Below are 16,483 nucleotides of genomic sequence, written 5' to 3' on the forward strand. Positions count from 1 at the left end.
ATCTGCCTCCACCACTGACTCAGGCATGCATTCCACGCACCAACCACTCTATGAGTAAAAATCCTTCCTCTAATATCCATCTTGAACTTTCCTCCCCTTACCTTAAAGCCATGTCCTCTTGTATTGAGCAGTGGTGCCCTGGGGAAGAGGAGCTGGCTGTCCACTCTGTCTATTCCTCTTAATATCTTGTACACCTCTATCATGTCTCCTCTCATCCACCTTCTCTCCAAAGAGTAAAGCCCTAGCTCCCTTAATCTCTGATCATAATGCATACTCTCTAAACCAGGCAGCATCCTGGTAAATCTCCTCTGTACCCTTTCCAATGCTTCCATATCCTTCCTATAGTGAAGAGACCAGAACTGTTCAGAGTACTCCAAGAGTTTTATAGAGCTGCATCATTACCCCACAACACTTAAACTCTATCCTTTGACTTATGAAAGCTAACACTCCATAAGCTTTCTTAACTACCCTATCTATCTGTGAGGCAACTTTCAGGGATCTGTGGACATGTACCCCCAGATCCCTCTGCTCCTCCACACTACCAAGTATCCTGCCATTTACTTTGTACTCTGTCTTGGAGTTTGTCCTTCCAAAGTGTACCACCTCACACTTCTCTGGGTTGATCTCCATCTGCCACTTCTCAGCCCACTTCTGCATCCTATCAATGTCTCTCTACAATCTTCAACACTATCCACAACAGCACCAACCTTTGTGTTGTCTGCAAACTTGCCAATCCACCCTTCTAACCCCACATCCAGGTCGTTAATGTTGCTTGTTTAAAAGACAAGAGAATATTAAAAGCTAATTTATTTTTTTCAGAATCATGACCCCACTGGCTATCATTAAGCCATCATTGCTGAACAGCTACTTGAGTCATTTCCCCATGGTTTGCAATTCCATATAGTATGAATTCTACAGACCTCTACCTTACCTCCTTCCCATGGTCCATAGATAGAAAGCTTCTTGCAGTCAAAGAACAAAAAAAACATAAATGCTATTAATCTGAAACAAAACCAGAAAATACCAGAAATATTAAGCATACCCAGTTGTAAAGAGAAAGAATTAATGCATTAAGACAAAGGCACCATCAGAACTGATTTCTGTCTAATCTGAGTTTGTTGATTCAGCCTTTGTTTGCATCAGGGAGCTGGCCTGTTTCTTTCTCAGATACTTTTTCTCTTCCTCTTTCCAAATACATCTTTGACTTCTGACATAAGACATAGGAGCAGAATTGAGTCTGCTCTGCCATTCCACCGTGGCTTATATATTATCCCTTTCAACCTCATTCTTCTGTAAAGTAGACACCCTCTTCTAGTAGCTTTCAATTTCCCGGCCGTGGCCGTGTTATTTTCAGTGTGGATGTCTAATTGTGCTACTCATTTATTCCATGCCACACTCTACACCCCTTTGACAGCTTGAGAATACTATGCTCTTTGAACATGGTGCAACCAATTTCTAACTACCATCATTGCCCACTTTTCCATTAGTTGTACTGGTTTCCTTCATAAAAAGGAAATAGAAAACATGTGCCCTAGCCATTACTGTCTATTTATGTGTATGTTGAAAATTCTTGGCTCTGGTGCTTCTTAGTTCTCTCACTTTTTACTAGGATTTTAATTACAGAGCTACAGTATTCTGCTGTTGCCTGAGGTAGAATGTTATATTAATTTTGTTTCTGATTTCCACCCTTAACTCCTCTTGACACATTACATCTTCAAACCTGTTATTCTCTTCCTGAACGTTTCCATCTGCATTTCTTTGGGTAATCTATCAATCAACTGCCATTCAAATTCAATGTATGTTGTTATTGGCTTCATAAGCTATTCCATCCTAAGTTTTTTCTTAATCTGGCTTGCACAAGAACTCTCCCAATTCTTATCTCTTTTGCTTGTGTTCTGAAAGTTACATCTTCTATCATATTGTTTATTAATATGTCTTCCAAATTCCTTAATGGAGAATTTTCTTCCACTGTGGTTGAGAAGACATTTCTGTCCTCAACTCACTGGTTCAATTTTTCATCATTCCATTTCTATTCATAGTACCATCATATGTGAAATAGGAGATATAACTCCCAGTTTGCATTCCGCCCATTCCACCATTCAGGGCTTCTGTTCCAGGTAACACTTACTGGATTTACTTGTTGGTAAGGTAAGGTAGGTTTTCCTAAAGGAAAGGAGTCTAGAGAGAGTAAGAGGCATTGCTTGAAGGTGAGAGAGGAGAGATCTGAGAGGCAATTTTTTCCTCAAAGGGTCCTATACATGACATAATTGTTATTTGGATTGAACTGCGAGAGGAGGCAGATACAGTTACAATAAGTAAAGGGTATTTGGATGGGAAAGGAGTAGAGCAGTACAAGCCTAATGCTGGCAAAACAGATCAGTGTAGATGGATATCATGGGAAGTTGGACAAGATGGACTGAAGGGCCTGTTTCTGTACTACACAGCTCTATCACTTTGAGGATATTGTAAATGAGAATCTCCAAGATTAAGTTTCAAAAGTTAGTAGATTGTAAGAGGTATAGGAAATTTGAACATCACTTGCTTTAGATATCGGCTGTTTGTTGGAAATTTCATTCTTGTCCTGAACAGAGAACTCTACTTCACTAAGCTACCAAGTCTTTAATAGTCCTAATTAATAGGTATTTCATTTAAGGTGTTGCTATATAAAAAAATCACTCCCTAGAAAGCTGTGGAATTCTGTGGATCGAGCATGGAAAGGTGGTGCAGTTCTAAAACAAAATGAAGGGATGAATTAATAAAGGCAGTGGTAAGTGTTGAAGAAAGCCTTAGCGTGGATGAAACAGTTACAAGGAGATGAACTTAAGCAGGATCTGAGTGGCAGTGATATAAATACTGTCAAAATCCCAAGTCTGCTCAGCTGGATATAAAAAAAAGCTGATGGAGGGGAGAGAACTGCAGTGAAATGCAGAGAAAAACTTCATCCCAGGGAACAGATATGGCTAACATGAGGGGGCATAGTTTTAAAGTGCTTGGAAATAGGTACCGAGGGGATGTCAGGATTAAGTTTTTAACACAGAGTGGTGGGTGCGTGGGATGCACTGCCGGCAGCGATGGTGGAAGCAGATACAATAGGGTCTTTTAAGAGCCTCTTAGATAGGTATGTGGAGCTCAGAAAAATAGAGGGCAGTGCTTAGGGATATTCTAGGTAGTTTCTAGAGTAGGTTACATGGTTGCCACACATTGTGGGCTGAAAGGCCTATAATGTGCTGTAAATTTCTATGTTCTATACATTATGAAGGATATGAATGAGCACTGTACCATAAAGATTATTGTTTCAGTACTGAGGCATAAGGTAATTTTGAACTTTTTTTTTAAACCTCAGATAGATTGGTTGAAACTGACATAACAATATAATGTCTATAACATTATATAAGGTGTATTTTACTTTAGTTACAGGTGCTGCCTGATCAACTGGATTGTCATGTAGAGCTTCCTGATGTTGCATGGACTCTAGGAGTTGGGCTGGCATCCACAGGCTGAATTGCAGAACAAAATACCTTTTTTGAGAGGGATAAGTGAGCTGTAGGAATTGTTACTTCGACTGTTTAAAGTTAATTGCTCTTCACATTTTTCTTATGTTGCAGCTGCCTTTCTTGCTCAGTCTGTCTGTTTGGATGACACAACAGTGAAATTTGAGATTTGGGATACTGCTGGTCAGGAGCGTTACCACAGTTTAGCACCAATGTATTACAGGGGAGCCCAAGCTGCCATTGTGGTTTTTGATATCACAAAACAGGTAACAGCAAATACTGACATTTAATTCTGAATGTTTTCTGGTATAGTCCAGCTGGTCCTCAGATTTTAGAGTATCAGATGGTATTTGTTCCTCAAATGTACAGAATTTTTAGAAAGTGTAAAGTATTTTATCAAAAAACTTTTGCTTCTATCATATTCCTTGAAGAGTTTGTCAGGTTTTACCTTTCTTTGAAGAGTACTGACAAGCTGGTAAGTAGCAAATTAATAGATCCAACTAGAAATTAATCAGTAGTGTAAATTAGGTTGAGTTCACAAATGACAGAAGAAACTTTTTTTAAATTTATACTTTTTAGAATATGGAATTTTCTAACATGGCTGGCATTTATTGATTATTGCTAATTGCATTGAAAAGTTGCTGGTGAGGCATTTTCTTGAACCTTCTGTGCAGTGCTCTTGGTTGGGGAGTTTCCACATTTAAAGCAAGTGATATGCAGTGGATTCTGGTTAATTAATCGAGAAAATAGCCAGATTCCCTTCAGTTATTTGGGACACTTGCCGCTTAATCGGGGCTGGGGACTGTTGCCAAGCAGTTTCCAACTAGTGTTAGTCGCATGCATGTTGTGTACAGGCACCTCACAATACTTAGTTTGACCAGTTTTTAAATAGCATCAATTGAATGTGTTTGTCTTTAAAAAGCAGATAATTTTGTCAGTGACAGTTGGTGAGAAATAAGCCAGTAAGACAATTTAGCACTATTTTGCATGTAGCAGTTCCAAGCATTCAAGCTTGGAGATGCCAAAAACAGCTGGGAGTGAAAATGAAACAATTTCACTACTTAAACAAGTTAGGAATTATGAAGAATTTGAAGGTATTGACAATGTTACAATGAAACTGACTATTCGTCTACAGCAGGGATGGCCAACGTATGGTGCAAGCGCCAAAAGTGGCACATTGGATGATTAGAAGTGGCGTATTGCATCCCAGTGATAATAAAAAAGTATGCCTATTCATGCAAAAAGTATTAACCGAAAACCAATTTGTAGAAAAAAAATCTATAACAGGAATTAAGTAGCTTAGAGCTAGTCCTGACGAAGGGTCTCGGCCTGAAACGTTGACAGTGCTTCTTCCTACAGATGCTGCCTGGTCTACTGTGTTCCACCAGCATTTTGTGTGTGTTGTTTGAATTTCCAGCATCTGCAGATTTCCTCGTGTTTGCAGCTTAGAGCTAGAAATGGGTTTTACTGAGAATAAATCTAAAACTTAGCAACTATTTTTAGCGATTTTATTATTTTGTGCACATCTTTTGGCAAATGTTATCTCTTTTCACATTAATCTGTTTTCGATTTAAAAAAAATGTTCAATGAGTCAATCTAGGAAAGAAGGACTTTTGTTCTGTAGTCGTTCCATAACTGTTCAATACACGTTTGATTCTGAGGCACCAGGCGTCTGCACCAGCAGTGCGTCGCAGGTTTTTGCCAGTCAGTTTACAATTGACATTCGTGCACTACGGAGTTGTGCTTTGTTCGCCCTTAGTGAACATTTGCAGTTTTGTACTTTTTCGAAAATTAAGCCTTGTTTTTACATTCAGTTACCCATCACAGTGCAAAAGAAAATGAGCAAAAGAAAAGCAGTAAGTGATAGTAAGCGTGAATTCAATGAACAGTGGGAAAATGAGTCTTTATAGCGGGTCTGTTAGGAAAACCGTTGTGCATTGTTTGTGAAAACACTTTCTCACATAATAGAAGACGTGAGCTTAATAGACACTATAAAACACAACATCAGACTGAAATAGAAGGAAAACTGAAGCTAGTGCTTGGGTCTGAGTTATGGAAAGAATATGTGATTAAGAAAAAGGAAGAAATCAAAAGAAGACAAAATATATTTGTTAAAAGTTTCATTAAGGTAAGTCTCATTATGTTTATCTTGTTTTTATATTAAATCAATATATCATGTAAAAATGCTAAATATGTCTTATATTAACATTTTTACAAGAACTGAATGGAGGTACAAGAGCTGTATGGCGCATCTGAACTCATGTGTGAAAAAGTTGATGCATGGAATGTAAAAGGTTGGCCATCCCTGGTCTAAAGCGTCGTATGAAAGCAATCCGTTGTCCGCACAAGGTGTCTGCATTCATTTACAGTCCATCAAAAGAACGCAGCAGATGAATTCCTCTGTTGATAGCTATTAGGAAATAGTACAGTTTTATAGTACTGATCTAATCTGTTCTGTCTTTCATTTAAATACATAAATTGTTACTCAGTTAATGGTAGTTTGCCTTTTTTGTACCTTTTTAAATGCTTCCATGAAATTTTGGCTAATTTGGGCAGCTGCTTAATTGGATCACAATGTATTGGTCCAATGTGTGTGTGTTCTAATTAACTGGAATCCACCACATTCCCAAACTCTGCTATGGACAGTCCCAAGTCCAACTGCGAAAGGAGGAGGGTTGGACATAGGGCTAGCAACCTCACCTCACGAACCCAGAGCTACAGAAACACCAACAGAAGTTTTAAAGATCTCATCCTTGGGAAACAAAGGATCTTTGCCGAAGCCACAAGGGTGATCAACCTTTGGTCCAGGACTGAAGACTTTGGTGTGCTGCTGTTGGCGGTCAACGCCCAGTAGGGGTGATGGGCTGAAAAAGAACTTATATTTCAAAGTCAGTTTGAAACGAGATAGAATATATCCTGCAGGAGTTCCTGTGCATTTAATGGCTTCGTTTTTCTTAATACTAATAGTAGAGATTATGGGCTTGTGAAATGCTATTTGGTCAGAAGCAACAGTAGTTCATTTTGTACATTGTATATGCAATAGTATGGTGCACTGCTGGCGGAGGGAAAGAACATTAGGGATAGTGCAGGCTGCTTTGTTTTGGATTATAATGAGTTCATAAATATTGATGATGCAGCATTCATCCAGGGAGGTATAGAGGATTCCATCGTGTTCCATCTTGTGCCTTGAAGATGATGTGTCAGAAGCCGAGTCAATTACCACAGGACACTTAGCTTCTGACTTGCCTTGTAATGACAATACTTTTGCAGACAGTCTGGTTGGATTTCTAGTCTTTGTTGACTCCCTAGGATATTGATACTAGAGGATTTGCTGATGGCAATGAAATTAGATATGAAGGATAGATAGTTGAACGGATTTTTGTTGGAAATGGTCATTTCCTGACACTTCTGTTGCTCAAACTCTGAGCAATACTTCATTTTCAAGTTTATGAGTGGAACTGAATGCATTATAGCTATTACTGAATATCTCTTTCCCTACCCACCCACCCACCACCATCCAACATTTGAGTCTGCAACACTACCACAAGGAACTCCTGCAGTGATATTCCAGAGTTCGGATGATTGACTTTCAGCCTGCCTTCTTTATGCAAATTATAACTCTAATCATTGGAGTGCTTTAAACCATAAGACATTGGAGCAAAATTAGCCATTCAGTTCATTGAGTCTGCTCTGCCATTCCTTCGTGGCTGATCCCAGATCCCACTCAACCCCATATATCTGCCCTCTCGCCATAACCTTTGATGCCCTATCAATTTTTGTTTTAAATATAAGCATGGACTTGGCCTCCACAGCTGTCTGAGGCAGAGCATTCCACAGATTCACAATTCTCTGGCTAAAAATATTCCTCCTTACCTCTGTTCTAACAGGGTAACCCTCAATTTTGAGACTCTGCCCTCTAGTTCTGGACACCTCCACCATAGGAAACATGCTCTCCATATCTACCTTAACTCATCCTTTCAATGTGCGGTAGGTTTCAATGAGATCTCCATGCATTCTTCTAAATTCCAGTAAGTGCAGGCCCAAAGCTGTCAAATGCTCCTCACATGTTAACCCCTTCATTCCCAAAATCACCCTTGTGACCCTCCTCTGGGCTCCTTCAATGACAACACATCCTTTCTGAGATATGGGGCCCAAAACTGTTGACAATATTCCAAGTGCGACCTGACCAGTGGCTTATAAAGCCTGAATGTTATCTCCTTGTTTTTATGTTCTATTCCCTTGAAATAAATGCCAACATTGCATTTGCCTTCTTTACCACAGACCCAATGTGTAAATTAATCTCCTGGGAGTCTTGCACAAGGACTCCTAAGCCCTTTTGCACCTTTGATGTTTAAATTTTCTTCCCATTTAGAAAATAGTCTACACTTTTGTTCCTTTTACCAAAATGCATTATCATACATTTTTAAGCACTGTATTCCATCTGCCACTTTTTTGCGCATTTTTTCAATTTGTCTACGTCCTGCTGCAATCGCATTGCTTCCTCAGCACTATCTACCCCTCCACCTATCATCATATCATCTGTAATCTTTGCCACACACAAAGCCATCAACGTGAAAAGTAGCCGAACCAATACTGACCCCGAGGAACACCACTAGTCACTGGCAGCCAACCAGAAAAGGCCCCCTTTATTCCACGCACTGCCTCCTGCCTGTCAGCTATTTCCCTATCCATGCCAGAGTCTTTCCTGTAATGCCATGGGATTTTAACTTGTTAAGCAGCCTCAGGTGTGGCACATTATCAAATGCCTTCTGAAAATCCAAGTAGATGACATCCACTAATTCTCCTTTGTCCACCCTGCTTGTTACTTCCTCAAAGAATACTTAACAGATTTGTCAGATAAGATTTCCAGAAACCATGCTGACTATGACTTATTTTATCATTAGTCTCCAGGTACCCCGAAACCATACCTGTAACAATCGACTCTAACATCTTCCCAACCACTGAGGTTAGACTATAATTTTCTTTCTTTTGCCTTCCTCCCTTCTTAAAGAGTGGAGTGACATTTGCAATTTCCAGTCCTCCAGAACCATGCCAGAATTAAGTGATTCTTGAAAGATCATAACCAATGCATCTGCTATCTCTTCACCTTGTTGCCTGTTGTATTTAATTTTCCCAGGGTTCCTTGATCTCACACGTGGTCAGTTGTAGCCCTGAGGGCAGTGACTTATCCTTAGCAATCGTTCTATATCCACTTCATTTGAGGTTGGGATGGAGTTTGGAGCAGTTCTTGCAAAATACAAAATGCAAACTGAATACAAAGGAGCAAATTATTGGTGATTAAGTTTTTCTCAGTAGCTTTGTTGATGTCACTTTCTGTCATGTTCTGAATTTTGTTACAAGCAGATTGGATTTGTCCTGCTTCTGCGAATGTGACTTACCAGAGCAACTTGCTATGTTGATGGATGTATGCCAGTGTTTTAATTATATTGGACGTCTGAAGACTTGTTCCAGTGATGGAGATGTTGGCAAGATGAGATAGAACATTTATGTAATAATGCTATTTGAAAATACTTGCAAGTACTTCAACCAAGGCTTCAACACTCACTTGTCTTGGCTGCTGTTGTTGAGGATTGGTTAATTCTGGAGGCCCACTTCCTCCTCCAGTTGGATGTTCAATTATGTACAACCACTCACATCTAGACATGGCATTACTGTTGTATGATCAATTTGATCCTGTCTATCGTTTTCCCTGTTTAGTATGGAAATTATTTTGTATAGCTTCATTCATTTGGCATCTCATTTATAGGTATTCTTAAGGTGTTTCTTGGCATGCCCTTAAAAGCATTCCCCATTGAACTAGGATTAATCCTCTTTCTTTATAATGATGACAGCGTGAGGAATATGCAGGCCCATGAGGTTACAGATTATGGTGTCATACATTGTTGCTGCTGCTGATGGTTCACAGTGCCTCATTAGTGTCCAGTTTTCTGTAAATTCTGTCCCATTTTAGCACATTTGAAAGATCCTTAGTGTGAACAATGGATTCCCTTGAACATTGTTTGCTCCAGCTGATCCTGTAATAGATAGGTACATCTACAGATAGATTGGAGAGCCTGAAGCCAAGTAGGTTCATCTCACGTGTTAGCTCTTGGTCATCTGCTACACATCTTTTCTGGTAACTATATTTTTCATGGGTCTATCATCTTGGTCAGTGGTAGTACTACCAGGTTCCTCATGGTACTGAGCATTGAACTCTCCACCCCGACCGAGTACATCCTTCACCCTTGCTCTTTTCAGAGCTTCTTCCATTTGTTGCTCACATGGAAGGGCAGCCTTTGATTGGCTAAGGGGGTATAGTCAATGATAATTGCGCAGAAATTTTGTTGTCCGTATTTGGCCAGCTGCCAGGAGACTCCTTTCCCTATTTTTCATTGTACTGTTATGACTGGTGAGTCTATCCTGCTGATGAGTGAGATAAGGTTGTGATAGTGGGAGTCTGAGTCACTTCGATTCTGCATGCTCCCAGTTTAGACACAGGATCCCTGGATGTTATTGAGGAACACTAGACTGATCTAAAGGACAAGCAACAGTATTTTGAGACACCTGCCTCAAAAGCTGAAGAAGCTGCAAAAAATATGGATATGAGAACATTATACAAAATAACCAAGTGCATGAAGGGGAACTATAGAAACAAGCATGATACTGCTATAAAAGCAAAGGATGGCAATATTATCAAAAACGAGAAAGGAATAACCACCAGATGGAAAGAACATTTTGAAACAGTTTTGAATAGACCAACACCTTAAGAAACCCCTGAGATTTGTGAGAGTAATGAAGACCTTGATATCTCCATAGAACCACCCACAGTTGAAGAAATCCAGCAAGCCATTAAGAAAATGAAATCAGGAAAGGCACTCGGAGAAGATGAGATAAGTGCAGAAATGCTTAAGGGAGGTGGCAGAGAAATGTGCCGTGTGCTGTGTCAAGTCTTTAACACCATCTGGAAAAGTGAAGAAATACCCGAGGAGTGGAAAACTGGACTTATTGTAAAACTGCCAAAGATAGGAGGTTTAGGTATATGCGACAGCTGGAGAGGTGTTACAGTCCTCTCAATTACAAGCAAAGTTTTCAGTGGCATCTTGTTAAATCGGTTCTCAGAGGTTGTGGAAGATATCATCCGGAAAGAACAAGCTGGCTTTAGAAAAGATCGATCTTGCATAGACCATATATTCGTACTAAGACAAATTCTCGAACAATCTGCGGAGTGGAACAGCAATCTTTATGTACTATTTGTGGACTTCGAAAAAACATTTGACAGTATCCACCGAGAAACACTGGAAAATTCTAAGAAGATACGGATTTCCCAAAAAAATTGTAAACATTATCCAAATGACGTACAGCGACTTTCAGTGCAAGGTGATTTGTGGAAAGCAACTGACAGAAAGCTTCAGGGTATGCACAGGAGTTAAACAGGGATGTAACCTATCATCTTTTCTCTTCATTTTAGCAATGGATTGGCTTATGAGGGAAACTATCACAGAAAACAAACAGGGTATTCAATGGACACTTACCTCAACACTTGAAGACCTAGTTTTTGCGGATGATATCAGTCTGCTACGGAATCGTCATTGTGACATCCAGGAGAAATCAGACAGACTTGCATCATATGCATTGCAACTTGGGATGAACATTCAAGTGAGAAAAACAAAGATCATGAAGATGAACGCTTCCAATCCAACCAGTAATCATCAATAATCAGGAAGTGGAAGAGGTAGATGAGTTCACGTACCTTGGGAGTAAAGTCAGCACTGATGGAGATAGCGGTAAGGATGTGTTAGCAAGACTATCTAAAGCAAATCAAGCTTTTGGCAGCCTCAATGCAGTTTGGAAATCCACACAACTCAAACTTAACACCAAAATCAGAATTTTTAAAAGCAACGTCCTGAGCGTGCTACTTTATGAAAGTGAATGTTGGAAGATGACGAAAGACATTGGCAAGAAACTTGACACGTTCCAGACAAAATGTCTACGACCTATCAAGAAGATCTGCTGGCTTGAGAAAATCAGAAACCAAGACTTGCTTACATCTTGCAATATGGAATCAATCTCAGTTTGTGTGAAAAGAAGATGATGGAGATGGCTGGGCCATGTAATGAGAATACCAAATGATCAACTAGCAAAAGTAGCACTAAGGTGGACCCCACAGGGAAAGCGAAGTAGGGGCAGGGACAAAAATGACGTGGCGAAGCTCTGTGGAAGCAGAACTGAAAGAAGTAGGCATGAACCGGCAATGGCGAGGAGCAGAGCAAAAGACCGGCAGAAATGGAAGACACTTGTGGAGGCCCCATGTGCCACCTAGGCACTAAGGGTTGATAGAGGAAGAGGGAGAGGGCAGGAAAAAAAGAGAATTCATCATGGAGGTATGAGACAAGTGAATAATGTCAGAGCACAATTAAGAGTTAATCAGATTGCTGTGGGCCTGAGCTAGCATTTGGGTGACCTTCCCACAGAATATTAATGTTCAAAGTAAACTTATTATCAATGTACATGTATGTCATCTCAAATAACCATGAGATTCATTTTCTGATGGGCATACTCAATGATTCTGTAGAATAATAACCGTAACAGAACCAATGAAAAACTGCCCAACTTGGGCATTCAAATGAAGTGCAGAAGACAACAAACTGTGCAAATACAAAAATAAATAAAGTACATAAATAAAATTAAATAAATAAGCAATAAATAATCAAGAGCATGAGATGAAGAGTCCTTGAAAATGAGTCCATTGGTTGTGGGAACATTGTAATGATGGGCCAAGTGACGTTGAGTGAAGTTATCCGCTTTGGTTGAGTGTTAGTAATGGTTCCTGAACCTGGTGGTGTGAGTCCTGAAGCTCCTATACCTTCTTCCTGATGGCAGCAACAAGAAGAGAGCATGACCTGGGTTGGGGGGGAGGGGGGTTCCTCAATGATGAATGCTGCTTTCCTGCAGCAGTGTTTCATGTAGATGTGTTCAGTGGTGGGGAGGGCTTTACCTGGGACAGACTGGGCTGTATCCACTACTCTTTGTAGGATTTTTCATTCAAGGGCATTGGTGTTTCCATACCAGGGAGCCAGTCAATATACTCAGCACGAGTGAACCAAATCAATTTCTACAACAATTCAGTAGTTTTAAAATCATCATGACTTAAGACTTTTAGTTTAGTACCAAATAATTAATAAAATGTAAGTTGCCATTGATCTCGTGTCTGAATTATTGACCAGGCCTATTTCTAGTCTGGTAACTTGCTACATCATCATTGTGCCAGTAACTGCAGACACTTGCCTGCACTTTGCCCTTGTCAAATATTATATGTATGAAGTTTTTAGTGTGACTCATGGATCAAAGGAAAACTTTATTTTTGAGTTTTCTTGAGTTGAAAACTTCAGCTTTATTTTTTTCATGAGTCTGGGAAGCCAGTTGCAAGAGTCCAGCTAATGCCATATATCTTAGGGCGAGCCACTAGGTGGTGTGTTTAGTTAAAAGTCATGAAATTTGAATGGAAATGACTTGTGACTGACTGTTGTTTGTACTGAATGTCTCATGCACTGGGACAAACAATAACTTCTTGTCAGAGGGGTTTTAGTGCTTTCCGAGTGTACTCTTGCATTTCAGAACAAAACCTGGGGTTGCTGCCATAATTTCACTTATCTTCAGGAAGGAATAAGAAGATTAGGATCAAAGTAATTTTGCGATGAATCTGGGAATTCAAACTTTAGAGGAGACTGTGTTTAGGTGCTTATTAATATATTGCGCAGTTGTATTTGTTGAGTGCAAATTGATTTGTAATGAACCAAGCTCCTTTTTCTATATTTTCCATATTGCTTTCAAAATAAGTTAAATTCCATAAGCAAATTCAGTGCAATTGTTACTGTACATGAATAATGAATAAAAAAAATACAATAATTCTCTTTGGTTTTATTTAGGAAACGTTTGATAGAGCAAAAGCATGGGTAAAGGAGCTACAGAGACAAGCCAGCCCAAATATTGTGATAGCCTTGGCTGGCAATAAAGCTGATCTGGCAGATAAACGGATGGTGGAGTATGAGGTATGATCCATGGCAATTTGCTCTTGTGTAGTCTCTTTACACAGAACATTGTGGATTTTTCTTAAAAGAGCGGGTGGATAGAAGTTATGATAGTAGAGAATCCTAAAAAAAATACTAAGTGGTATGAACTGCAGAAAAGTAGTATCTGGAAGGATGGAAATGCAGTACCTGGAAGTTATGGCATCTGGTATAGTAGGAAAATATACATTGCTTGGGAATTGGAGTAATAAAGTATAGGTATGAGGTTTGTTGGCAAAAGTCACTAAGGTGCATCAAGTTCTGAAATTATATGAAGATGAGATCTTTGAGATCCAGTACATTGGGAGTCAATAGATTTGTATTTTGTGTGGGTGACTTGAACTACACATATTTCAGTGGAATGTTGCTGGTATGGAAGGCATCAGAGATCAACTGTGCTTTTAGTAATCATTATGATTTTCATGTTTTAAATAAAGCTGGTGATTTTGCATGTTGTAGTTTTCTTTAAGTATGCATGCCTTTGGTTCAACGGCTATTGTTTTGTGAAGGTAGCACAACTGTTGCCTCATAACTACAGTGACCTCAGTTCCATCCAGATCTCTGGTGTTTTCTGTATTAGTATTTCTTTATTGCCATTCCATCTTTTACGAGGATATGATTGTTCACTTGCATCAAGCTATGTTTAAGAATAGGCTTGAATAAACAAAATAGATGCAGAAGTAGTAACGTGTTTCCTTGAGCTGAGTCTGTCAGTTAACTAATTAATTTTAACTTTATCTCATAATTAATTTTAACTCAGCCCACTGCTGTTCACACTGCTGACACATGTCTGTACTGATAGATCCAGCTCTAACCACATCATTAAGTTCACTGATAACACAATGGTGGTTGGCCTCATTAGCAACAATGATGAGTCGGTATACAGAGAGGAGATGGAGCAGCTTGTGGATTGGTGTAACCACAACTTGAGTCTCAACGTGAACAAGACTAAAGAGATGATTGTGGACTTCAGAAAGGTGCAGGCTGACCACTCCTCACTGCACATCAACAGCTCCTCTGTGAAGAGAGTTAGGAACACCAGTCTTCTTGGAGTGCATTTCACAGATGTGGTCACCTGATCCCTCAACACCACCTCTTTAGTCAAGAAAGCACAGCAATGCCTCCACTTCCTGAGGAAATAGAGGCTCCGCATTTCCATTCTAACAGAACATCATCGAGAGTGTCTTGACCAGCTGTATCACCATTTCATATGTGAGTTGCACAACATCTGACTGCAAGACCCTGCGACAGGTTGTGAGGACTGCTGTAAGAATCACTGGCGTCTCTCTTTCCACCCCGCCCCCATCTAGGACCTACACCAGAGGCACTCAGCTTTATCAAGGACCCTTCCTATCTGTCCCACAATCTCTGACTTGCTGCCATGCAGAAGGTACCACAATATAAGGATTGTTAGGCTGCATAACAGCTTCTTCTCCAGGTTGTGAGATTTCTAAACATCCTGCTTCAACCAGTACACATTATTTATGCCAGTCCCAGTAGCAGTAATGCTGTTGTATATTTAACTATATGTTGTATGTGCACTTTTGTCAACTTGTACATCTACAGAATATTTATCTGTTAACGTTATTGTCAGTATTCTTTTATGTGCTGTATGTGTTATAATGTACAGGTTTCCCCCGCTATCCGAAAGTAGAGTGTTCCTATGAAACTGTTTGTAAGCCGAAATGTCGTAAAGCGAAGAAGCAATTACCATTAATTTATATAGGAAAAATTTTTGAGCGTTCCCAGACCAAAAAATAACCTACCAAATCAAAACAATTAGCGCATAAAACCTAAAATAATTCAAACATATAGTAAAAGCAGGAATGATATGATAAAGACACAGCTATATAAAGTAGAAATATTGTATGTACAGTGTAGTTTCACTTATCAAAATCAGGAAGACAGTGAGCCAAAATCGATTTGAAGGGACAAAAATCGGCACGTACACGCCTACTCATGCACACACTTGCACACAACTGCCCGCACAAGGTTTCACGGTCGTGGTAGTCTTACTTGGGTAAACAGGTATAAAGTCAGCATCTTTTTTCGTAAAAACGAAAATCCTCTTTGGTTAGTGAAAACAGGTACTATTGTAGGTCTTCTGTAACAACAAGCTGTTGTAAAACGAACGTTCGAAAAACGGGCCACCTGTACTGTGTTTTACTCCTCCTCCTCCATCCCTGAGGAATGTTCTTTAGTTTAACTGTATACATGTGTACAGTTGAATGGCAATAAACTTGAACTTCAGAAGAATAAAGAATATCTTTTTTTGTTGTAATTTTGTCCTATGAAATCATCGTTGTAAATGTTTTTTTTTGTTATGTTTGTACTGACCGAAATAAATTAATTTCATTCATTCATTCATCTTTTTCCACTCATTCTCTTGTACATTTATCTCAGCCTGATTTAACAGGTAGAATATAATAATAATACTCTTTGTGCTTTCCAGATGACAGATGTATATTCCAGCAGAATATAAATTAAATTTTCTTCATTGTGCTGATGGAAAATATTTGACAGTTCTCTTAAAACAAATCTGATTCAGTGGGAGCTGTTCACAGCACCAAACTATAACTGTCGATGCTGTGCAGCTTTGATGCTTTTATCATCATAGCATAGAGCCTCAGTTGTTACAGAAATATGGTCTGAACTATAGAAATCTGATGTGTATATCCTCCAGCTAGGAAAGAAAGTTAATCACTCTTAGATTGCTAACTCCAATTTCTATGTGTACAAAATGTAAAAGACTTGGTAGGATAGATTTAACAAGGACACATGTTTGGTGTGGGCTATATACATAAACTTTAATTTTCTTTCTCTCAGGAAGCACAGACATATGCAGAAGACTGTGGTCTGCTCTTCATGGAGACATCAGCAAAGACAGCCATGAATGTTAATGATATATTTCTAGCAATAGGTAAG

At 39.3% G+C, this 16,483-nt stretch overlaps 1 protein-coding gene across 1 annotated transcript in view; it reads left to right on the forward strand.

Annotated features, from left to right (window-relative positions):
* The window catches only part of rab5b (RAB5B, member RAS oncogene family), a 65,570-nt gene that overhangs the window by 38,880 nt on the left and 10,207 nt on the right, over positions 1–16,483 (forward strand). Inside the window, exons 3-5 of the mRNA XM_073046876.1 lie at positions 3,606–3,757; positions 13,418–13,540; positions 16,385–16,478. Of these exons, the coding sequence (XP_072902977.1) occupies positions 3,606–3,757; positions 13,418–13,540; positions 16,385–16,478 (369 nt within the window). The remainder of the gene's footprint in view (positions 1–3,605; positions 3,758–13,417; positions 13,541–16,384; positions 16,479–16,483) is intronic.

Source organism: Hemitrygon akajei, chromosome 5 (genome assembly GCF_048418815.1).
Source record: "Hemitrygon akajei chromosome 5, sHemAka1.3, whole genome shotgun sequence".
In the NCBI taxonomy this organism is placed as follows: domain Eukaryota; kingdom Metazoa; phylum Chordata; class Chondrichthyes; order Myliobatiformes; family Dasyatidae; genus Hemitrygon; species Hemitrygon akajei.